The 25,586-nt window shown below is 40.6% G+C and overlaps 2 protein-coding genes and 1 pseudogene across 6 annotated transcripts; 2 read left to right on the forward strand and 1 right to left on the reverse strand.

Moving 5' to 3' along the window:
- Positions 1-55: 55 nt before the first annotated feature.
- Positions 56-4,566, forward strand: LOC140582880 (izumo sperm-egg fusion protein 1-like). 3 transcript variants are annotated; one of them, XM_072707315.1, is made up of 10 exons: positions 56-1,505; positions 1,703-1,783; positions 2,145-2,231; positions 2,330-2,350; positions 2,552-2,641; positions 2,806-2,906; positions 3,139-3,295; positions 3,390-3,555; positions 3,752-3,842; positions 3,927-4,566. In XM_072707315.1, exons 1-9 carry the CDS (start codon positions 1,277-1,279, stop codon positions 3,816-3,818), a joined length of 999 nt encoding a protein of 332 aa, XP_072563416.1. In that variant the 5' UTR covers positions 56-1,276; the 3' UTR covers positions 3,819-3,842; positions 3,927-4,566. The 3 variants fall into 3 exon arrangements, with proteins under 3 accessions (XP_072563416.1, XP_072563415.1, XP_072563414.1); XM_072707314.1 differs by having other exon boundaries at positions 3,933-4,566; XM_072707313.1 differs by having other exon boundaries at positions 3,752-4,566.
- Positions 4,567-10,268: 5,702 nt separating this feature from the next.
- LOC140583146 (THAP domain-containing protein 6-like) lies at positions 10,269-17,043 on the reverse strand (annotated as a pseudogene).
- Positions 17,044-17,978: 935 nt separating this feature from the next.
- LOC140582982 (pantothenate kinase 2, mitochondrial-like) lies at positions 17,979-23,872 on the forward strand. 3 transcript variants are annotated; one of them, XM_072707532.1, is made up of 9 exons: positions 17,979-18,509; positions 19,531-19,620; positions 19,857-20,209; positions 20,342-20,586; positions 20,668-20,844; positions 21,155-21,278; positions 22,481-22,606; positions 22,997-23,126; positions 23,207-23,872. In XM_072707532.1, the coding sequence occupies exons 1-8, from the start codon at positions 18,386-18,388 to the stop codon at positions 23,045-23,047; spliced, it is 1,290 nt and encodes a 429-aa protein (XP_072563633.1). In that variant the 5' UTR covers positions 17,979-18,385; the 3' UTR covers positions 23,048-23,126; positions 23,207-23,872. The 3 variants fall into 3 exon arrangements, with proteins under 3 accessions (XP_072563633.1, XP_072563635.1, XP_072563634.1); XM_072707534.1 differs by lacking the exon at positions 17,979-18,509 and adding an exon at positions 18,736-19,104; XM_072707533.1 differs by lacking the exon at positions 17,979-18,509 and adding an exon at positions 19,054-19,192.
- Positions 23,873-25,586: the final 1,714 nt, after the last annotated feature.

Genomic DNA, 25,586 nt, shown 5'->3' on the forward strand with positions numbered 1-25,586 from the left:
GTAATAATCCTCCGAGTGAAACACGCTGATCACTAAGCGGTACATAGTCGTGCGGATTACACGAAGCATCGAAGCACAGAATTTGCATCGAGGATTTTTTGTAATCGAATTATTCGAATTACTCGATGAATTGTTGCAGCCCTAAGGCAGAGGAATTTTTAAAAATGATAATACGGGGGATTTACAGGAAAATACTAATACGGGAGGACGGCGGGAAAGAGGGGTAAAATACGGTAGTTTCCCGGCCAAAACGGGAGACTTGAGAGCTATGACGGTGACATAAACTTACACGTGTCACTGACGGCGGCCGTGAGTAATTATGCCCGTAGGACAAAAAAAAAAAACTAAGGAAATGTACTATTTGTTTTTTCAAAATTTTCCTGATCACACTGATTAGAAATGATGTAAATATGGCTGAAACAAACGTAAAATACGTCAAGCTTCATAGTTCAGAGTGAATCAGTTATAAAACGCCATGTCATCTGGATAGCATCAATTTTAAATGATGGAAATATAAATTAATACTCAAGATATGTGATATTTAGGTAATAGTGTTGATCCATCCATCCTGCCATTTTCTGTAACCGCTTATCCTATTCAGGGTCGCGAGTTATCCGGAGTCATCTCGGAGGTTATAGTCATTGAAAAATTATTTGAAATATCACTTTTTAATAATTTTCACGAAATTGATTTATCACCTTTCAATGCTTTTTGATGACATTCAAATCGTATATCCGCTATATTTTAAATACAATAATTAAGATGACAAAGATACGCCTACTTCAGGATAACGAAGTCCGGCAAAAAAACTTGCCTCACATCAGAGGCTGCTAGACATGCAGCCACTGGGAGTGATGTTTGGAAATCTGTGAATTGAGGTTTTATTCTTCACTTCCTTTAGCAAAACGTTAGCAACATGCTAATTTCTCCTGTGTGAAACATTAAAATTCGTCGAAATATACCAGGAGCAACAAAGAATTCATCTCATCCGACAAAACGAGAAGCTTATTTAATAATCGGTTTACATTACATATGTCATTTTCACTGACTTCCTGAAATTTCATTACTTTTCTCAGAAACCCCAGATATTGAGAAATGTAAACAAACCGCCTAAAAATACGTCAGACTTGCTTCTGTTCTGGAACGGCTGCACGTCAATCTGTCCCCCTGAATTCTGTTTCCATGGAGATGGCTACGACACAAAGTGTAGAGCTACGTAGTCAGTAGTTCTATAAATTCTAAGGCGCATGCAGAGTTGTGGAATTATCACTGTTGGATGCTTATCTCTGTTGTCGTGATGGCTCCGACTGTGCTTGTCTGGCTCTGCCTTTTCCAGTGCTTGCTTCCCATTGCCCACACCTGCCTGCAGTGTGATCCACTGGTGCAGCTAATGCATAACAACTTTTTGAAAGCATTCTCCAATGCATCAGTGGATGATGATGAAATAATGCGTTATTTAAATTACAGCTTTGCAAAGAGCAGCAGATACTCCTATGGAGTAATAGGTAGGTGTGTGTGTGTGTGTGCTGTCTTATCGACAAGCAACAATGATAAAGCATCCTAATAATTTCATATGCGTAGTTAAATAACTAAACAATATGTTTTTTCATCATCTGTAAAATATAAATGACTCGTATCTGGGCTTGGTTTTGCACTGGTGGTACAATAACTAATGGTGTCTGACCTATTACATTTGTCCAAGATGCCACCACACTGTCCAGGGCAAGTAAGGAATATCGGACAGAGATCGATGTGCTTCTTCATGACGTTTCTCTCCATACTGGTAAGACAGTTCACTAGTCACACAGCAGCCTATTGTGGAGTTATTAATGCCCTTACTGCACCCCAGCCCGCATGTATGATGCTTCTCTGGAGCTTCTTCAAACACATGCACATGTGGGAATTTGTGGCAGCGAAACAAATATATGCACCACACTGCACATTTTCACCATACTGCATACATGCACAAAATCAAACATAGTTTTGTCCACTATTTATATTGTATTGTGTTGTTGATGTCATACATGCATTTATTGTGTTTGTATTTGTGTGTAGCACCATAGGGGACCCAAGGGAAACCAGATGCCAATGCACTGTGTACTTGTACATGGACATTCTAACAATAAAAATTTTTTTCTGCCCAGAACAAGACCGAGAGAATGTCACCAAAGACATGATGGACAAGGGGAGAAGAATTTTACAGGAGAATCTAGAAACCTTTGTCCATACAGGTACAGACTTTTGCTCTCATGTTATAAATAACGGTTTGCAATCTGTTAGTGTCAGCTGGAAATGACATATGCATTACTTCCTGTTGGTTTTCTTGCAGGTCTTTGCCCAAACAAATGTGGTACGTAAGGCTTTTTTAATTATCTTTTTCATTCAGCAAAGGCTTTATGCTGGTTGTTTTCCCTATACGTGTGACAGACTGTACTTGTGAATCTTGCTTCAATAAGAGAAGAGCTCCATAGGTATTCAAAGCTGTCATTTTTTTCTTCCTATGTCTGGATATTTTCTTCCCTGTGATTCTCTCCCACCCCCCACCATTCAGGGTTGCTGTATCAGAGAGTAATCAATTGTTACACCTGTGCCTCTGAGATACGCACCTGCCCCTCTCCACCCGACCGGAGTACCTGTGGTGGTGAGTGATTGTGACACTTCTCCATCCATCCATCTGTCTGTCTGTCCATATCTGTATACACAAATGCACAGTATGTCTTCCTTTCTGCTCTGCTCCTCTTTTTTGTTTGCTACCGCACATCACCAGCAGGGTAGTATTAATTTTTCTTTCTCCACCTTGGTCAGAGCGCCACCTGGAAGCCGAGGAGGGAAGCTCTGCAGTCCTGGACTGCTCTTTTCCCTGGCACAATTTGGTGGAGGGAGACAAGGTCTATCAGTTCTCCCGGGTAAGACTCACAATAAATGATCACTGTGTCTTTCTTATATCATCCATTTGTGTGTGTGTCTATCTGTGTGAAATAGAACTTAAGAACAAGTTGGCTGACAATAAAAACGTAAGGTGCAGATACATTGGTTGAATAAAAACATTTAGCAAACCAGTATTACTGAAATGTATGGGCACATCGGGCTGTCGAGGTTTGCTAGTGTTTTTCTTATTTATTGTTTTATGTCTCTCAGTACTCAAATCCTGCCGGCAAGTTTATGGTGTTTTCAGCAACCTCTTCTTCAAGTGTGGTGCTAAATAACATAAACTTGGACGAGCAAGGAGTGTACCAGTGCCGTTTACTGGATAGCAAGAACAAGGTTTTGACCAGCTTGAAATACCGGCTGACTGGTGAGGTTTCCATCCTGTTTACATTGAAACTGCATCTGGCCCAGTTTTAAAGCAGTGGTTGTCCAACAGTAGTGTCCCCTCTGTTTCTTCTCAGTCAAACCTTCAGCCCCCACCACACCTGTGCCCACGCCTCCCACGCTTCCTCCCGACGACAGCGGCAGCCTCCCTCCTGAACTTCCCAAAGACCTACTTGCTGCATTTGTTGCTGCAGTGATTGTTTTGGGTCTGGCTGGCTGCTGCGGCCTAGCAGTAGCTTTTGGGTGAGTAATTTCTTGGGCAAGGTACTCATGAGGAAACAAGACACTGACACATGCCCATTAAATGAAGAATGACATAATCAAACTAATCCTGAGTAGAAATATTTGGGCAAGCCGAAATCAAGGTAAATTGTGTGTCCTAATAAATTATGTCAGCTGGTTTGAATAGGTATTAAAAATAATAAATGAAACTCTATAGCTTAGCGCTGAGACGAGAGCGGCGGGAAGAAATTGTGATGGCGGAGGAGGGGACGCTGCCAGACTGAGGAGCAGAAACCGGGAAAAGAAATGTGAGCGGCCTTTTTCTTCCAGAAAATTTAAATGAAATCCACTAAAACGTCATGTCTGGAGGCGTCTCCTGTGGCCTTCCCTAGCCCCAGCTGATTCATCACCCATGCGATCTCAGTGAGATTGGGTGGTTCACAGCTGAGCGGAGGGTCAGCTTTAAACAACTGCTCAAAGTAGCCGGCCCAGCGGGTCACAACTGCAGTGTCATCCATTACTGGCCCTGAGTGCAAGTCTCCGACGAACATATTCAGATGTGCGTAATGCTTTGAGTTGCTTTCAGTGTCGTCACCTGCAGCAATGTAACAACATCTCGTAATTCATTTTGATTTTGTGATTATTATTTGATATTGTTACAATAAAATTCTAATTTAGTTAATGTATTTTATGTACGTGACTTGTTTTTAATTCGTGAGAAGTGTGGTTTTCCCACTTTAAAAAGGTTAATTTCAACCAGCAGGTACTGATTGTTTGTTAAAAATGAAAACAACCTAACTTGTTTAGGAACATGGCCCAGTTTTAAAGCTCCAGTATGTTCTCTGTTAAACCAAGTGCAAATTGAACTGTAACTTCCAGAACTGTGCAAATTGAACTGTAATCTTTAAATTACAGAAACACATTTAGTTACAGTCTATGACACTGCCATACTTGTCTTTATCTGCATTACTGGAATGTAATTACTTTATGAGCAAGTGTTCCATGTCTCTAATAAAACAGTTTATTACCCTACTGATTGTGTTTTTTATTCAACCACTTGGTTTTAATAAATGTCTTATTATAAGCATTGCAGTTTGCATTAAGGATCGATGATTTTAAGGACATTTTAGTTTATTTAGAGACAATGTTTCAATACTGAGCAAAGTGTGTCATTATTCTTATTTCAAAAAATCTTCTACCAAATGAAGTTTTATGAAAATGCTTAAAACAACATTAATATGCTACCGTTGGTGTATTTTGGATAATGACTATGCCATTTTATCAAGAGAATGTTACGTAACATGATAATCACAACAAAATACCAACGTTCAGGTAACGCAGATTTTTACTGGGTATCGGCCATACACATATATAACATCGCTCTGCGGCTCTACGTGCAGTACTATTAATCACCTGTCACATCAATGCACAGATCCACGCTACATATCATCCATATCAAAACGCAATGTAAAATTGTTCCTCAGTGCCACCAGAATGAAAAGTATTAAGCATGACAGTCAAAATGGCTAGATACACTATATTACCAAAAATATTGGGACACCCGAATTCAATGATTTGGTGCGGTGTCCCAATATTTTTGGTAAGACCCAGATGGATAAAGCGGTATAAATAATGGATGGATGGATGGTATAGATAATGGATAGTGTGTATTGCCAGTATGTCAGTGTAAACATGCTCCTGAGCGCCACGTTTCTGAATGAGTCGTTTCCCACTTACTCATTGTCACTGATTGATTGTTAGGTTCTTGTATTAAATTGGAACAATTTTACATTGTGTTATGATATGGATGATACAAAGCGTGGATCTGCGCATTGATGAGACAGGTGAAAACTTCGATCGCGTTGCGGAACCTGAAAATATTGACCTATTTCAAAGATATTTTGCACGTTTAATAACAAGGTCCAGTGACAACTTTTCCACACTATTGGAAATTGCTATTAGAAATTTTGATTGTTTTTCACTCTAGTGGGTATTGCTCCTCGGTGTTTTGGCTAATATCAAGTGCAGTTGTTCTTATCAGTGCTTTTTTTGGAGGGATTTTTTGCATTAGGGTTTTTTAGAGGAGGACACGTTGAACTTAATGCATGACCTGAAGGTGGCCTGACCACTGTTGCCATGGGGCTAGCCATTGCCTTCTTGTAGGGATTTTGTCAGCAAGGAGAGTGGCAGGGGTGCTCAAGCCCCCATTCTGGAGCAGGAACAGGTGGCGATGGGGGCAGAACGAAAAGCCCTGGTCTAGGAGAAGGAGGCCCCGTTGATTGAGGTGACAATGCCTGAGGGGTCTCCAAGTAAGTCCTTACAGTCAAGCCTGGCTCCAGGCATCAGCAGGAGGAGGAGGAGTGGGGCATCCCCGCGGAGGAGGAAGACTAGCTGAAGGGAGGCCCAACCTGACGCATACAGCCCCAGAGGTGACTGGGGACCAAGGCCGCGAGTGTCCCCCCTCCCCAATGCTACAGGCCCCCCACCTGGTGTATGACATAGAAGGACAAGAGTTCAGCAGACTTCAGGACTCCGCTAATGATCAGGAGTAGCTGGCGGAGTTGGAACTGGGGGACCTTTCGAGGTTGACTGGGGGGGGGGGGGCAGTAGGATTGTATTGTTTTTAAATAGCTGGTTTCTAACATCTTGTTGGAAGGTAGAGAGGATGTCAGCTCAGGGCATTTTTGCCATTTTATTCGTTCCTTTAAACTTGCTGACGGTTTTAAAACATGAAACCCCGACATGCCGGGCATCACCTGGCATAATAGTCGCAGAGCTAGCAGTCACATTGACTACATTTTAGCTTCACCCCCCGTTGTTTTTAAAAAGGTGTCCCTCTCCCCACAGTGGCCCACTGACCACTTGGCAGTGGAGGCCACTGTCTCCATAGACGCCCCTGTATATGGGGGCGGCTATTGGAAAATGAACCTGCAGATCCCGGAGGAGAGCGATTTTAGGCACCTTTTTTTAGATCACTTCTCCGAGTGGCAGAAGGACAAACCTACCTTCCCCTCCGTGGCCGAATGGTGGAAGAGTGTGAAGGACAGGATTCTTCTCCATGCAGTACAGCAAGCAGCGCAGGATGGAGAAGTTGTTCTCCATTTTGAAGCAGGAGAGAAGGTTGCAGGATGAGTTCCTTAAATCAACATTTAAACATTTCCTCTTGATTTTCTCCTACTCCAGAAAATAATATTAGAGAGGAAAGAGAAATAATGAAAGGATTGACCTGTACACTTTATAACTCTCCTCACCTGATTCTGTTCTACTTTAAGAAAATGCAATGATTGTAGACAATTTAAGTTAATGTTTTGATGATTTATTATTCCACTCAGGAACATTATTCTTCATACGGAGGCCTGGATCGGTCTGATAGACAGAGAACTTGAAGGAACCTGAAAATGGGTGGATGGGACACCACTGACCACAAGAGAGGTTATATATGTAACATCATTATAGACACAGAGAAGGAGATGCAGTGATGCTCATGCAGCAGAGTTGTAGTATGCTTCTCCTATTCATTTTGTATTTACATTTATTTATTTAGTAGATGTCTTATTTAAAGTGACATACAGCTGAGAAAGCAGGGTCGGCCAGTCTTCATATTAATTACGGTTAAGGGTCTTGCTGAAAGGACCCAACAGTGAAATCACTAGGCCTAACCCACAGAGCCACAACGCACCCCCTTAACATGACCAAAATAACGATAAGCAGCAGTAAATCCCTCATTAACTTACACAAATATGCAACTGCTATTGCTAATTTCCTTGAGCAGACAGGTTTTGTGCTTATTTAATAACGTGTGTGTGGTCTTTTGGTAAAATGATGAATCACCTTTGTTTGATGATAATGATTATGATTGTTATTAATGTTGTGTATTCTTGTTTGTTGTTCAGTAACTGGAGGGAGGGAGAACCTAATGACATTAATGATGAGGACTGTGCATATAACATGACAGGAACAAACCCCCGATTGAAGGCAAATCTACACACACATGCACATGCATTTCCATGTATGTAACAGTTCAATTACCCTGTAAACAGTCAGAAGAGTTTGCAAACTACCCCAATGTTTTTGATATAACTCACTTTAGGTTAATAATGGAATAAAATTGATTTGCTGTAAGATTTCCTTTGTGAGTGTGAGAGTCTGAAAGCGAGTGTCATGCCAGATGTGTGAGAGTAGGCAACCCTGAAAATGCCATAATTAGCTCTACACTTATTAATTTCTCTTTTTCTACATTTCTGTTTTTATCCACATATTTGTTTATTTCTGCATTCTGACATTTTATCACTTATTTATTCCTGTGTATGGATATATATATATATATAGAATTTTATGTGATTTCTATTTCTTAACATGTAAAAAATACATTTCCACATATGAAGAAAATCCACAACTAAACTAAATTTCATGCATTTTTTTCTTTAAGAGATCATTTGAGAAGCTAAACCCAGTTGAATACACAAATCTTTAGCAACATTAAGTGTTAAGTAATAAAGTAAATCCTTGGCCCAACTAATTACAAACAAAACATGGGTGTGTAGCCTTATGCAAACCAACTTAAAAGAAGTTGGTTTGTTTTATTTTAATATAAATGTACTTTATATTTTTCACTGATCTAATGGTAATAACAGTGAACGTAAGGATTCCCACAATTTTTTTGTGATTCTGATGATTTTAGTAACGTGACACTTGAGCTATGGAGCACTAAACATAAGTATAATTAAATAAATGTGCAAATAAAGAAATATGTACATACATTTTGGGCTACGCTAATTCATTTATCTATTTTTCCATTTCTCCATTTACCTGAATACATTTTATTAATTTCTATCTCTATGTTAGTAAAGTGGGTGGTTCTAACACTCAGTGCAGAATTGGTTAAAGATATGGGATCATTTCAGCTAATGCCTTGGCTTGGTGTTCAGTGCACCAACATGCAGCCACAAGTCTGACACACGGGCCCAAGACGGCATAGGCTTATATCTTTGTTGTGGAGGTTCAATGAATCAGCCTCGACATGCACTGCACTTAAAAAGAGAAGGTGAATGTTTATGAACAAAAAATATCCTGCTAGCTCTTTGATTTATAGATTGTCAATATGTTAAGGCGATGTGAAGGGGATATAGGGCTCTTGAATGAACAAACAGGCACACTTAGGTTCGCTTCTAAAAACGCTTTATTACAAGTAATAAAAAATAACCAAATGTATCTTGTACTATATTTGCTTTTAATGGCTTATTAGTTCTTTTATTGAAATACAATGTCAACCTTACATGATTTTAGTACAACAGTGTTTCATAATGTACTTTTGTTTGTTTTGTTTAGTCCATCATCTGTGCTCTAGCTCAGCTGACAGGTGTGTCCACACAGAAAGCAGAGAACTTGTTCCTTGCTGGTCTTCAGCACAGCAGAAGCTAAGAGTTGCAGGAAAACACCTGCAAGGTTAAATGGTGCATGTAACATTGTTAACTGTGTACTTTTTTGTCTGTTCTAGTGAGACTGAAGACTTTGACCAGAGAATAACCTCTCAAATGAAAAAGGACGGTCTGCTGTAGGACTGTACATTTTTATTATTGCTTTTCACTTATCTAAGTGGTTTTTTTCTTTTCTCAAAAGAGAATTTTTACTTTACACAATTTGCAATAAATAATTTATATATAAAGCAAGTACTGACTACCCTCATAGTGTTTTTGCTCTTCACTTATTCTTCACTTTCCACAATAAATGAGTTGCACACAACCGGAAGACAAATTGATCTTGAACTTACCACTGCTAATGCTATCTGCACACTGACCTAATATTTTATTATGTTCTTGTATTGCTTAGATTTGCATTTCTAGTATTTCTTCTGTCATTGTTTCATTCCTTATATAGATCTGAGCTACATACTGTACAATGCACCATTTCAGGTTGACACTGTGATAATTTTGTTTTGCTTACACTATGAAGATCTTGATAACTTCTCAAAACATAATAAGCACATTTAGGGAGGCCACAGTTCCCCACAGATTAAATACAGCAAAGAAAATGTGAGAGGACCCAAGATTCTAAGAAGCAGTCCGGACGTAGTGAGTCTTTTAAGCATGGACACTTGGTGTAAGACAAAATATATGGGAAATGTATTGTTAGTTAAATATACACAGCATACAAAACACTATGAACAGTATTTAAATATTGAAGACACAAAAGGATCAACATCCACTTTTCAGTCTGTTTATTGGGAATATTGCAGTTATTTTAGGTGAATATTTATCTGATTCATTTACTTATATGTATTCCAACAACTAACTGTTATTAGTGGTATTCAATATTTCTGAGCAGAAATTGTAGCATACACTTGCTTAGAATAAGACATTCTACTGCATTCCATTTTTCTACAAATGCATTATTGCCTGCACATAGTTGTGAGTAAAGCAATGATTACCAATTACTGTATGATGATCTGTCAAATATGTAATGTTGTTTTGTAATGTCAAAACATAATCAGGTAGACATTTCACGATAGTCAGTGCATTGCGCAGCGTTCGCAGTCATCAGTGCATTGCGTACAGTATGTGCTCGCCTATCGGCCAGGCAGTCAGTATACAGATCAAGTAGTGACATACATGGAAAACCAGTGTGCGCATGCCTTCGCAGATCGGGCACCAGTGTGCGCATGTGTGGTAGAAAAATTATATAAATCAACCTCTCTGATAACAGAGAGGCACTTAGAATAAAAGTCTGGACCTCAGTTTGGTGAGTAAAGAGAATCTCTTTTATTCCAGTGATTTCAGCAAAGCGCTCCCATCACACTCTGGCACTCTTTACCAAGTCACACCCAGCACAACCAGTTGATAAACCATAACTCCAAGGACTGCTAGGTCCTGATTGGTCACAAAACACCAACAAACTAAGCTGAAACGTATAACAAACACAATTCTGCTGCTCCATTGGTTCACCTTGGTAGCAAGGTAAAGTTCACCCATTTTACGCAATTTCGGCTTCTAGACTCTACTTGAGATATGTATATAGATATTAATTAAATGACATTATACTACGGGACCGTTGAATGCTTGAATCTGATTGGCTGACGAACGTTCTGAGGTGTGCAATTATTTTCAGGGAAACGCACGGCGAACGTAGTTCCAGGCAGCTCTCTTGACCGCATTACAGTTCCATATCACTTCGCATAGTTAACTGTAATAACGGAAATTAGCATACAGTACCTATACAGCACACAGAACTAACAAAAACAACAACATGACAGACGATTTTCCGAAAGTAAATTTTAATATTTACGGTGAATATGAAACTTTCAACAACTGGGCTGCAGCAGTATTAGACAGTCCAGATGAAAAAACAACATAAACGGAAGCGGACATCAAAGGCAGCCGGCAACAACAAAAGACATAAAACGATCAGCGAAGAACAGCTAGACATACTCGAGGGAGAAAAACACGAAGAAAACACCAAAAAAACAACAGCTAATGACGTTTTGGAACTAGCAAAAGAGTCGTTGGATGAGATGCGGAAGAAATAATCCTACTCACAATAGCGATTTAAGTAGAAAAACCGGACGAATCCCTTGAAATATATAATCTGATCGATGTCTTGAGATGTGGCAACCGTAGTATAAGCGGAATAATTGACTCCGGACCGTTGAATTATTAGAAAAATTTTTCTAATAATTCAACGGCCCGTCGTCAATTATTCCTTACTTGAATCACTGTTAATGTTTGGGTGTTCCATTGATTAATAATTAACACATTGATGTATTGTCCCTGAATCACTGCAAATACATGGTTAACATATGATTAGTATGATTAACATTAGTATGATTAACATGATTACTTATACATTTCCAATTGCGTAACATAATATATATTGTCTACTGCAACTACTTTATTAAGCTATAATTCTTTGTGCACCAGTTGGGGCGGCTTCAAGTCTCTTCCTGCAGGTGGTTTCTCCCCCTCTTTGCTCCGCTGTCTGCCTCTCCAAGGTCCGATCTCTCTTCAGGGTCTGTGGAACCAACTGCAGGCAGCTATCACAAAGTAAGGTCATACAGTATTCAAAACAATCTTTTCTTGCTTAAGGCCTAAGACATAACAGACCCAATATGCCTCCCCTCACAGGCCTACTAATGTCCAGTTTTACTTCCACACATGCGTCCGCAGATCGGGCCAGGATCGCAGATCGGGCAGCCACAGCCCAGTCTACACGATACGTCTGTGCGTCCGTCATATTGCGAGTGGCAGAAGTGCCATTTAAACTAATACAGGTGGACGTGGAAACCGGGTTTTCTGATGAAAAAACATTTAAAACAGCATTGTTTACATACAACAGATTTTGGTGAATCGTTTAACTACAATTACTTATATCCGTTTATACACTAATAATGGCAATTATTCAGACAAAAACTTGACCATTGTCTGAAAGTCAAAATAGTAAGACTTCCACTGGAATATGGTGCAGCCTTAGTTTGTGGAAGACAGACACAACTAAAGACATGAGCATAAAATGAAGGTTGTCAATTTCAAACTGTGTTTCCTGAATGTGCTTCTTGAGAAAAAACACATCATCTGAACCAATCTCAGCCCGAACAAACTGATCAAAAATACACTGACAGCTTGCCCTAATGTCGACTGTCGGATAACACGCTCAGCTACTTTGACCACCCTGACTGTACCGTCAGAAGGAGTCATCAAACCTCCATTGTTTTTTAATGTGAGCAAGTGGTAGCTTTGATCATATGATGCCGGTACAGCATCTGTTACCAAACTAGCACGGCACACATCACAGGACAGCTTTCTCAAGATCTGTCAAACGACAAACCCTGAGATGTAAACAAGGGCATTTTCCACGATGCCACCTAAGCGGGTTGGTAAGTAGCTATGGTCACACACATTTGCCAGGATGTTTGCAAAAGGAGATCTTCTTCTGCTGGTGGTGTAGAAAACACCTCAACAGCAGACAGGGAGACTCATCCTGTGCTGCCACGTTTCCAGATGTGCTTGGAGAGGCACCACATCGAACCATGAGACGACGGAAAATGGCCCGGAACCGACCAGCTGAAGGGTTGTTATTCCAGCCCCCGAAAACACACATGCACCACTTTTACAGATCTTTACTCTTTTTCAGATGAATTTCTTGAGAAAGAAAAAAAACTGCACTGCTAGTAACAATTTGGCTTCATAAATTGTACAAAGTAAGAGATTTACATGCATGTCTGTTTGTCCCCACAAAGTTGATCACAGCTGTCAGTCTGAAGATATTATAAAGACGATGCAATTACCATGGTAACACAGGATAGCTGTGACTGGCCACAACTAGGTACCATGGCAAACAGATAGTCTTATGGAAACCTTTATGGAAACAGACAGATATACATACATACATACACACAAAATGCTGTGTGGTTAAATAAATAAACCTAAATTCTAAAATACCTACCCGATGCCCTGATTGAATTAAATAGGAGCTCTAAGTGGTCTTGACTGAAACGATAGGTGCAGATGTATCGCTGACACTGAAGCAGTTCTGGAATCATCATCATCAGGGTGTCAATGTTGATGATGAACCCCACAACAGATAGGTACCTTCAAAACAAAATGTTTTGTCAATATTATTACTGTAAACCAAGATACATCAAGAGAGCGTGATATAAGACAACTAGAAAAAATAAAACAGATATGGCCAAGGTTGAAAATATGAACACCGCCATACATAAGGCATACTGTAGGTGTGATGATGCCACACTGCCAGTATGAGACCTCCAAGAACTGGAAAAACAAACAAAACAAAACAAAAAAACAGCAGACTGCAACAACATTAGAAGCAGAGAACAGAGCATCATATGAACTAATGATGCAGCATGCAGGAAAAGAAAACAGAGTAGGATTAGTAATGTAATACGAGTCAAAAGTTTAGACAATTATGCTTTATGGAGCTCTTTTTATGACTAAAACTACAACATAACACAGATGGGGTTATGAAGTAAACAAAATAAGTGTACACAAATCTAAAGAAAAGGAATTCCTTCCAGTAGTCCTGAAAGAGTTCCCATATGTGTTGAGCAATTGTTGGCTGTTTTGAAACATACTTTGTTATAGTTAAAGTTAAAAAAAATAAATAAAAAAAATAAACACGAGTTGCATGCCTAAACTTTTGACTGGTACTGTATGAACATAAATGAAAGCATCAATAGCCATCTCTACAATATTCTTTGAATATTTTGGTCAAAAAAAAAAAAAATCCATTTCTCCCAGCCTTGAAATAACATCATATGAACTTGATGTCATGAACTTATGAACTCCTCATGAAAAGAAAAGCTTCACTATGTCCTAAAACCTCTTTGATCAATGAAGGGGTGTGCCATCTTTCATCACCAAACTCATCAAGTAGTTCCTGCCTCACAACAAAAACTCTACTCTCTCTGCCCAATTCAAACAGCTCAGTGGAGTTTTGAAACCTTTGGCATGGGGATTGCAACTGTTCATGATGTCAAAGAGCCTGTCAATCATCTAAAAGCAAATATATGTATTATAACAGGAGGAATCTGAATCATTAGCATAAATAACATGTTTCCATGTATCATTAGCTAATTACTAAAATATAGCATCAATGTTTTTCACTATTTGCTTCATGGTTATTAAACTTTGCATGTAACATTACCTCAATGAATTCGGCTGTTGCTTCACAGTGTTGAAACTGTGAATAGCCGAGGTCCCTCAATGTGCGCTGAGCTACTGTCACAGAGCGACTCAGTGTTTGTGCAGCCACGGACACCTTCATTTTCTGTGAATCAAAATTCACATGCTTGTCTGTGATTGTGTTGGCAGCATGCAGCCCTTCTTTTGCTTGGACATCATTCAGATTAACTATGTATGTCCAGTTGATCTGGCTAGTGGTGCTGCTTATTGGGCTGTAGGCCTGCAACATATTTCGTGCCAAGTTCAAGATGTGGCAAGGATCCATCGTCACAAACACCTTTGCACCAGTCACTGGATGTGCAAAAAAAGTTTTTAACGGTTCACCAGGGTTGACCTTCAGCCGGCATCCAAGCTGGTTACACATGCTGACATTGGAGGCATGTCCATCCATTGTAACAGACGCCACTGTCATCCCATGCTCATGCAGTTCCTCCAATGCATGAACAAGTAGCACCTTCTGTGTCTCTGGCAACAGGGAGTTGATCAGGTAGTATGCAGTTGGAGCCTTCCAATGGCCTTATAGGCCAACCACCATAAAAACAAGAGCCTGTGTGGCCACATCCGTTTCATTCACTCCATCCCCCATATCCACAAAGCCAGACATTTCCTAGGTATGTGGATCATATTGGACATGTTTTTTGATGGTCATGGCATCCAATAGAAGACTCACGCGTCTATATTTAGCCGGATCTTCATCATGTTGAGTCCAGGGTTGGCATCTAAAAGAACTTGGTATAATGAAAAAATCCAGTTTAATCCAAATGCCCAATTCAGGATTTTTCGACCAATTAATAATCACTGTGGGCGATAACCATAAGCAACAATTTGATCACATGATGAGGATTCACTTAAAATTTATTATGCATCATTATTTATTTATGGTATTGATTAACTACACCACCTTTTACATGTCATGATTAAGGGATAAAAATAAAAGCTTAGAAAGAATACATCAAATGGATGAATACCTTTGCAATGTATGTGGATGTGGGAAATTAAGATGGAGAGACTCTCTGAGATAATTGTAGGCTTTGGGACCATGTAGGTGGAGACTGAGGGCAAACTCTTTCTGATCTTTTGTATACTCATGGCTCTGTTTGGACAGGAGATGCACTGGAAGAGCTAAAATTCAGTTAGCACACACAAATTAGAAACTCCCTTTGAAATAATAATTAGGATGGCTTTTGGAATTTTACCCTTAAGTACATACCACTTTCTCCATATTTGTATTTTATTTCTATTCTACCTGAGTATAAATCCAGCCTCTCTTTCAGCCCTTCATTAATGAGGTTCTTCTCCCTCAAATTTTGCAGAAGACCACATACTCTGTTCTTTGTTCTCCGTTCTCGATCCTTAGCGTTTCTCTTTTCTCTTTCCATGCTCTCCACCCTAGAAAAGATTTCATTGAGTCTAGTCCTTAGATTTTCAAGAGATGTAGGCAGCGCGTAGGAATGGTCCTAGTAGACACAAGGAGTCAAGTTTATATCACATCAGTCAATTCATAGTTAGTATAACGTGCTGTCTGCTGGTCTGTATTTGTAATCACGTCACCCCGCAATTCCACTGTGAGCACTGCATGCGTGCGTGTATCTGATTTAACAGCAGCACGTTTCAATGTGTATGCATGTGTATGCATTAGTTTATCTGAAAAGCATGACAGGGGGTAGGGTTTTGTGTCAAAAGAGGTTTGAAAAGGACCTTAGTACTCACAACACTAGGATCAGGCAGAGCTTCAGTCTCTTGGACAGGCAAAGAACAGTCTACTGACAGGTTCTCCTGTGCCCTCACTGAAGTCAGTGTGGTCCTGGTTGCCATGGGCTAATTTGAAAGAAAATAAAATGCTTAAAAACATTAACAGAGTTAGATATGTCACAGCCTAATGCTATGGAATACATGACTGATTCCTTTAAAAAAAAATTACTTTTCACTGACTATCTAATCCTTATAGCCTAACTACACACCTACCCTTTGGAGATGAGTTGGAAACCTGAACACAGAGGGAAGAGCTCCATCTCTGATTCTCACAGTCTGACCTGTCCTGTCAAAATCCTCCTGTCTAAAGTGCTCATAGCAGAGCCTGGATGCATCATTGGCGCTAAAACCTTCACGCCTAAGGGCTACCTCCCACTGCTTCCTGAGGTGGATTTCTTAGGGAAACCTTCAAAGTTTGAGAAATGATTGATGATTGATTAGGAAATAGAATGTACATGTTATCCAAAGATAAAACTAAATGAAAACCGAAGAAACAGTGCTCAGTATTTACTTGCAGTGGTACTCCAGAAAGCAGTTTCTCCCCTCTGAAAAGCGGAGATGGAGATTGCACTTGCTGAAAAATCAACTTCAGTGTAGGATTTGGAGGCTTTGTTTCAGCATTGCATCTTTTGCACTGGTTCTGGAATCAAAGAGCCGAACCACTAATGGGACACAGGTGAAGTAACAAATGAGCAACACAACACAATAGATGATGAAGTGATGGAAATGCTCAGGTGTAATATCTTGTGTGTTTACAGAGATATATATTTCATATGGTCAGAAATCATGAGTAAGTTGTGATTTGTGTTTTTTAGACACATTTTTCGCTAGCACAACTCCTTAGATGGCTGGACAATTTCCTGTCCTCAGATGTGGAAGCACACAGATGACTTCAATTGTGGGGTGTTGTTATGCACGGTATGTTTAAACAGATATTTTTTTGTTGTATTTTGGTAATATTGCAAAAACCTACTAAGTTGTAGCTCTTTAACAGTTGGCTGAGATAGATGTTAAGGAAACAAGAATGTCACCTGAGGTACTTCAACTTGGACAGCTGTGTCATCTTTGAATATATCACGCATCATGTCTGGTAAAAGATATTTCACCTGAGGTATGCAGTGATGGCTTTTATTTTATAGCCATTATATTTCCTTTGACAAACTGTGTCTTCAACCATCCAAAAAGAGGAAAACAAACTGAATATTCTGGAAGTCACTGCCTTACAAAAGGCATTTATCTTATCAATTAATTGGTTTTCCATTATTTCTAATGGGGAAAATTCGATCACAATTCGAACTTTTTAGGATTCGATCCGGGGTTCTGAAGGGATTAAATTCGAGGTCTGAGGTACCACTGTGTGTGTGTGTGTGTGTGTGTATATATATAAACTGGACAGGTCAAAGCTCATTTGCTTTAGAGGTCATGGTTCCAGAAGTAAGGTTATGTCTTTATGTATTGGTTTTTATTACTGAAATCTAAACCAGATGAAAATGGTGGACGTATCCTGTAATTACGCTAAATGCACGGTAACTTTTACGACGATAATTTAATAGTTACGACCTGGAACTATCATGCCAACTTTGAGTGTAACACGTTTAAACCACAGTATGTTAACCTATGCTCGAATTCTGAAAAGGGATTAATATTTGTTTTGTAACTAAGTCCATGTTAACTTTATGATCGCTCAGAAAATGTTGAATGCTAAGGCGCCAAAGAACAAATATTGTGCACGAGTATATTTGCACTTTATTCTTAAACACTGGGTAAGCAATATAAGGAAATCATGGGTGGATACACTGTACAATGTATTGGTGGTAGTCAGTCAGTTTAGGGAAATTAATGTGGAATAGGTCACTATAAAATAAAAGATCCACTCCCGACGCACGTTATATAGGGTACGATATAAGTGCAGCTTCACTAAGCACATCAAACTGCAGTCTGCCCAGATGAACACACAGTTCTCAGTCAATTATCTTCATTGTGGGAAGGTATGAAAGAACTTCTAAACTACCACGGAAGATTGTGCTTTTATCCTGAAGGATCACTTTGTTGACATCAAGACCCGTTGCAAAATGCCGCCAGTACGCGGAGCTTTATATGGTTGTCTGTGGAGGTAAAGATGTAAGGTCGACGGGCAGAAATATTAACGTGTGAATTATTGCCGTCTTTTTATGTTCGCATTCGCGTGCATTGCCTAACATTGCCAGTCTGCAGGCGTGAAACGATCTGCTTCTAGACGAAAGGACGCTTCGGCCATGACGGCCTTCCATAAGCTCCGCCCCCGATGACGTATTTTCCCCGTCTACGTTGCAGTGAGGTTGTTAACATAACATATGTTCTAGAACCCGGGCAGACGATTCTCATTTCCTTTTAGTAGTTCCTGGAGGAAGCAGCAAGTGATAGCGATGGCCAGTTTATTTCGCTATTTCCAGCCGCGCCATTTGCTCTGCGCAACCGGAGTGGTGCTTGCGGCAGCCGGTACAGCGTACCTTGTACGGCGACTCAGTAAAAGGGTGGAGCTACAGGAAGGTACCTTGATACTTATAGTCTATGTGTGTAATATACAGTGGTACCTCGGTTCTCGAACTTAATCCGTTCAGGACTCCGGATCGAATCCTAAAAAGTTCGAGTTCTGATCGAATTTTTCCCGTAAGAAATAATGGAAATGCCCCGATCGTCCGCACGTACCTTCCGTGTGCCACGCCCCCTCGTTAACCTCGTGTGGGATCCCCATGTGATCAGCTGTTTCTGATTGTTGTCATTAGTCCTCTGTGTTAAGTTTGCTTTTCAGTTTGTTTCCCCAGTCCGGTCATTGGGTGCGTTCGACTGGCTTACAGCGCTGGCTTAAGCAACGCATTCTGATCCTGACGCAATGCATTACGGTTAGATGCATTGCGACCTCTCATCCGGCTGCACAAACTGGAACCGCCTCCGTGACGACACACCTTTGCCCTTATTGGCTGAAGAGTTTAGTTACACGCATGACGTTTGTATCTCAGGCAGTTCCAATGCGTAATCTGCTATTTCTCCCGAATATCACGTAAAGCTGTGTGAACTGGTTTTCAGTTAATTTACCTGGTAAAATAAAGTTTAAATAAATGACATAAATGCTCTAATAATACACGTAAGTTAGTGGTTTATTTATTGTTTGTTACTGTAATGTTGCGCTGCTTTATTTGGTTAATCGTCCAGTCTGTGAAGAAGGCATTCAAGTAAGAATTGCATTGTAGTATGACTCATTTCCTGGCATGTACAATTTATATTCACGTTCACGGTTCGACTTCTGATATTCAGATCAAGTTCTAGGTCAAACTGGTTTGTTCGACTTTCAAGAAATTCGAGTTTTAGTGAGTTCGAGAACTGAGGTACTACTGTATATACATTTCGCAGTAGATTTAAAAAAAAAAAAAAAACATTTTTACACACGTATGCCCTATACCCTTGAAAGAGTAATAAATAATATGTCCACAGATCAACACTTAAAACAATAATAATTTGTTTTGATTAAATATATGTTTAGTAACATATCACTTACACTTAACAATGGCAGTGCCCAGGGAACCAGAGGAGCCGACCAAACCCTGCACATCGCCCAGCCCTGCCGGACACACAGCGGAGCCGCCAAGGTTGAACAAGCCACGTAAGTGTCCCCACCACTCCCATCCAAAGGCCTTTCTCATGTTATTTCCCAGGTTTCCCATTTTTATGTAATGTAAGAGATGCTGGTCCGGACCAATAAGTAGATAAGTAAGCTATCCAGTGGATGGATGGATAAATTCTTTGATCGTCTGTAGTTATTCTGGTAGTAATTGTTGATCTTCAGATTTATGAATATAAAACAGGAAAGTAATTACTTCCCTTTTTTTCTTGCTAAAGCCTTTCCCTGGTTCGGAATGGACATTGGTGGGACCCTTGCGAAACTAGTCTACTTCGAACCAAAGGACATCACAACAGAGGAGGAACAGGAAGAAACGGAAAACCTTAGAAACATCCGCTCCTGTTTGACCTCTAATGTGGCTTATGGCTCTACCGGCATCCGGGATGTCCACCTGGAAATGAAGGGTCTGGAGCTGTGTGGCCGAATGGGGAACCTGCATTTCATTCGTTTCCCCACCCAAGACCTCCCTGCCTTTCTGCGAATGACCCGTGACAAGCAGTTCTCCAGGCTCCATAAAACACTCTGTGCCACGGGTGGTGGGGCCTACAAGTTTGAGGCTGATTTCCAAACGGTGAGTTCAGCTGATGTTTCTGACTCAGATTTTTACAATGTAATGCGATTCACTTTGTCTTTGAAAAGGGGAAATTTCCAGAGGAAATCACAAATCCTATTATCAGTTTTGTTTTCCCCGTAACCCCTTCAGATTGCTGGTCTACAGCTCGTGAAACTGGATGAGTTGGATTGTGTCATCCGTGGGGCCCTGTACATGAACTCCAGTGGACCCTCCGAGTGTTTCTACTTGGAAAATCCAACTCATCCAGAGCAGTGCTTCCTCAAACCTTACCCACTGGAGAACCCTTACCCATTCCTTCTTGTCAACATCGGGTCTGGGGTCAGCATTCTCGCAGTCCATTCCAGAGATAATTTCAAACGTGTCTCTGGAACAAGGTGAGCTAGGCTCTGATGATAATTTTTATATCTTCTAAAGCTAACATTGATATAACAGTTTGATTAATGTCTGGCTTTCAGTCTCGGTGGAGGGACTTTCCTTGGGCTGTGCTGTCTGCTGACGGGTTGCTCCACGTTTGAGGAAGCACTGGAGATGGCCTCACGTGGGGAGAGTACACAAGTAGATAAACTTGTGCGGGACATATATGGGGGCGACTATGAGAGGTTTGGTCTCCCAGGCTGGATTGTGGCCTCCAGGTAGGATGTGGTCATATAATATAGTGTAAGCCAGCCTAGAATGAGCCGCAACCCCGGCCCTGATACAAGGCTTAAAATTGTGCTCAAGCAATGTAATACTGTAAGAAGTCACAAGAGCAAGGAAGGATGCCTGGAGGTGCTGGGTGCTGAGTAATCTGAAAAGCAGCTGTCGTTCAGTAACCCTCAGTCATATTTAAACCTAGAGGTATTAGCAATAACCTGCATTGTACCTGATGCTGCAGGATTAACCAAGACATGTCAGAGAAGAAAAAAATAGGGTTTATTTATTGCTGTGTACTCTTTGTTTCAGTTTTGGAAACATGATTTATAAAGAGCAGCGCGATTCAGTGTCCAAAGAAGACCTGGCCAGGGCAGCATTAGTTACCGTCACGAATAACATCGGCTCCATCAGCAGGATGTGTGCCTTGAATGAGGTAAGCCTTTGTCACAGCTTACATACTAGGGTGGGGTGAAAAAATCAAAATTTCCAATAGCAATTTCCTATAGTGCGGAAAAGTTGTCACTGGACCTCGTTATTAAACGTGCAAAATATCTTTGAAATAGGTTAATATTTTCAGGCTCTGCAACGCGATCGAAGTTTTCACCTGTCACATCAATGCGCAGATCCGCGCTATGTATCATCCATATAACGCAATGTAAATTGTTACAATTTAATACAAGAACCTAACAATCAGTCAGTGACAATGAATAAGTGGGGAACGATTCATTCAGAAATGTGGAGCATGCTTACTGTACACTGACATACTGGCAATATACACTATCCATTATCTATACCATCCATCCATCCATTATTTATACCGCTTTATCCATCTGGGTCTTACCAAAAATATTGGTACGCCACTCCAAATCATTGAATTTGGGTGTCCCAATATTTTTGGTAATATAGTGTATCTAACCATTTTGACTGTCATGCTTAATACTTTTCATTTTGGTGGCACTGAGGAACAATTTTACATGGCGTTATGATATGGATGATACGTAGCATGGATCTGTGCATGACAGGTGATTAATCGTAATGCACGTAGTGCCGCAGAGCGACGTTATGTATGTGTATGGCTGATACCCAGTAAAAATCTGCGTTACCTGAACGTTGGTATTTTGTAGTGATTATCACCTGAAAATATTAACCTTCAAAATTTCAAAGAATTTAATAACGAGGTCCAGTGACAACTTTTCTGCACTATTGGAAATTGCTATTGGAAATTTAGATTTTTTCACCGCACCCTATTACACACACCGTGCCTGTGTACTCTGTTCACATATGATTCACATACGTGATACAGAGTGGGATGAACCGCATTACTAAAGAAATTTCCCACTATGTAGAGCAAAACCATACCTCCAGAACAAAGACTTCTGGCTTATCCCTACTAAACAGCCCTGCTCTCTGTTTTGTTAAGATATTAAATATTTCTTACTGTGTTTTTGTGTCTAGCAAGTCTCATAAGACAGTTTCTCTGTAATGTCTCCCATGATGCAAAACCCAAATTCCAGTAGTAGTAAAAGCCTTTCCTTCATGCTGTTCAGTGACCACTGGGGCAAGAAGTATATTTTTGTTTTAAAATGGGGAATTTGTTTAAAACTGCTTGCTAGCTGCTTTCTTTATTCTCTGAAGAACATCGAGAGAGTGGTGTTCGTGGGCAACTTCCTGAGGGGTAACATGCTGTCCATGAAGTTGCTGGCCTACTCTATGGAGTACTGGTCTGCTGGACGATTGAAAGCACTGTTTCTTCAGCATGAGGTATGAGTCATTTTAACCTCAAGCCTCCCTTAATGTTTTGTAATAGCCAGAGGTGGAAATTTCAGGTCCAGAAAGTAAAAATCCAGACCTGGATTTTGTTTCAACCAACCAATTGTGTATGAAGAGTCAATGTCACAGAGTACTCAGCTGGTTGGTTGAAACAAAATCATGGTCTGGATTTATACTTTCTGGATCTGAAATTTCCACCTTTGGTAATAGCTAATTAATGTTAATGGCCGCTAGCTTATGAACTTTTTGTATATGCTGCTAAAGAATCAGCCATTTCATTGTTCATGTTTTTTTTCCTCATTAAGCAGTTATTTGCTTGGAGCACCACATAATGAATGTATACTGTTTATAATGTGTATAATGATTTTTATTTTTTTACAGGGCTACTTGGGAGCTGTTGGGTCACTTCTGGAGCTGTTAAAATCCTCCTAAGCCCAGAAGTATAAATGACCAGAGTGATATTCTACCGCCCTCCTGTACCTCTGCAACTCCATGTTTGCCATGTGGCCAGGTAGTGTATTCTAGTGTCTAATTCAGTTAATGTGTATTCTGTTTTTATTTTTGTCTTCTAAGCTTTTCTTTCTAACGTAGGTCCATCCATCCATCCATTAACTTCCGCTTATCCGGAGTTCGGGTCACGGGGGTAGCAGCTTCAGGAGAGATACCCAGACCTCCCTCTCCCTCTAAGGCGTTCCCAGGCCAACCGAGAGATATAATTCCTCCAGCATGTCCTGGGTCTGCCCCGGGGCCTGTAGGACATGCACGGAAAACCTCTCCGGGTAGCCGCCCAGGAGGCATCCGCACCAGATGTCCAAACCACCTCAACTGGCTCCTTTCGACGTGGCGTGACGTGGTCTCGGACTTAGAGGTGCAAATCCTCATCCCCGCCGGTGTGACCTCACCAAACTCCTCCCACGCCCGGCTACCAGGCGCTGGCAAACGGGCCCCTCCCCCATGCCGGGCTCCAGGGTGGGGCCCCGGTGACCCTAGTCTGGGCAAGGGAAACGAGACCTTGATAGAATTCTTTGTCATAAGGGTTTTTTTGGATTGCTCTTTGTCTGGCCCCTCCCCTGGGTCCTTTTTGCCTTGGGAGACCCTACCAGGGGCTATTGCCCCCGACAACATAGCCCCCAGGGTCACTGAGGCACGCAAACCCCTCCCCCATGATAAGGTGGCAATCCAAGGAGGAACGTAGGTAATGGAGAAAAAGAGAAACAGACCCAAGAAGTTATTTCATAATAAAAACCTTTAAACATATTTATGAGAGTGTGTTTCTGTGCTTTTCTAAATGTTTAGTGTCAATAGTAAATTCCATGGTGTGCAAAAAGCTAAAAGCACATGCATTTACACATAGTAGTAATTTGAATTATTTGTTTCTGAATCTATGTTTTTTTTCTATTATAGAAATTACAGCATGGAAATAATTGCACTGTGTTGTGAATAAATGTAATGAAAATTTCTGTTTAAATCAGTACCATGATCGTCCTGTTACATGGAAACTACATGAAATACTATTTTAAAATCAAGCAAGGCCTAAACTGAAAGTCAAAACTGCTGGAGAGCCAACAGGGTCATGCAGATTGGGACTGGAGTGGTGCCGAGGTGTTGACAAGCATAGTGGATAAAAATGGCATGTATGACAGTACCAGCAGCCATAGTTTCAGTGTGTAATATGTTAAGTTGTGGATAGGCTAAGTTGAAGTAATAGGTATCCAGTTCAGATGTGAAGACTGAGCCTGATTCAGTATCCTGAACATAGGCCGGTAAACCATTCCATAATATAGGGGCCCTGTAGCATGATGCTTTGCCACCAAATGTCACATTATTTATATGTGGAACAACAAGAAAGGATGTTGTTTGACTTTGCAAAACGTCAGGGTTTGCCGGTCTCTGGATCTTGGTTCCAGCACCCTCAGCTGCATCGTCAGACTGGGTACCCCTATGCTGGTGGTGCAGTGAAGGAGATTGATCACATCCTTGTGGGCAGACACTAGAGGTTCCTACAGAACTGCAGGGTCTACTTAAGTAGCCAGTTGATGAATTCTGAGGACAAACCTGTTGCTACTGAGAGGGTTCAGCTTAGGTCCAGTAGGCTACCACGTACTAGGAGAATGAGGCTGGAACTGGCCAGACTCTGAGATTAGGCTGCTTCTAATGAGTTTGCATGCAGCTTGTCTGAGGAAATTACAGACTTTGGTGTGGCTGCTGAACCTCACGTTATGTGGGAGATCTTCCGCGATAAGATCCTGAAGGTTGTGGAGGGTTGTGTTGGTGTTGCCAGTATTTCTAGAAGGAGGTGCTTTATCTCTCAGGGCACCCTGGATATTATATAGAGGAGTCGCAACACGCAGCTTGATGGCAACTCTGGTTTTTACTGGGAACTCAGATGGACAGCTGTGAGGGCACTGAGGGCAGATAAGGAGGCGTTTGGTAGACGAATCTGTTCGCAAGTGACACACCATCTGTGATCTGAGAATCCATGTCCTGCTTACAAAGGAATCGAAGCATTATGCAGATCCAAATCTGTTCCTCAGTGAGTCACAGTCAGAGTCATTTATTTAGACTTTTATTGCATCACTTCATCCAACACCACTGAAAAGAATTATTGACTAATATCAATGTCAAAAAACAAAACCGTCACACACCAGCATGTTTTATTCCATACGGACACTTTGCTACTCAGTGGTGCTTTATATTTTATGTTTCATGCAGAGATAAATGTTGTTAGTAGATCTTCTTTAATAACTAATTAATACTGTATTAATTAATCAAATCATACATCACTTTTTCCTGTTAGATATTTTTTATTTCTTTTTTGTATGATGTTAGACTGTTTACTTACTAGTTGTAACTAAAATAAAAATATTCTTGCAATTCTGAATGCTTTTCAAACTTGTTGCATTAATTAAATAACTATTAAGTATCTCATGGGGTGGCATGGTGGTGCAGCAGCTAGCACTGTTGCCTCATA

Source organism: Paramormyrops kingsleyae, chromosome 25, assembly GCF_048594095.1.
Source record: "Paramormyrops kingsleyae isolate MSU_618 chromosome 25, PKINGS_0.4, whole genome shotgun sequence".
Classification (NCBI taxonomy): domain Eukaryota; kingdom Metazoa; phylum Chordata; class Actinopteri; order Osteoglossiformes; family Mormyridae; genus Paramormyrops; species Paramormyrops kingsleyae.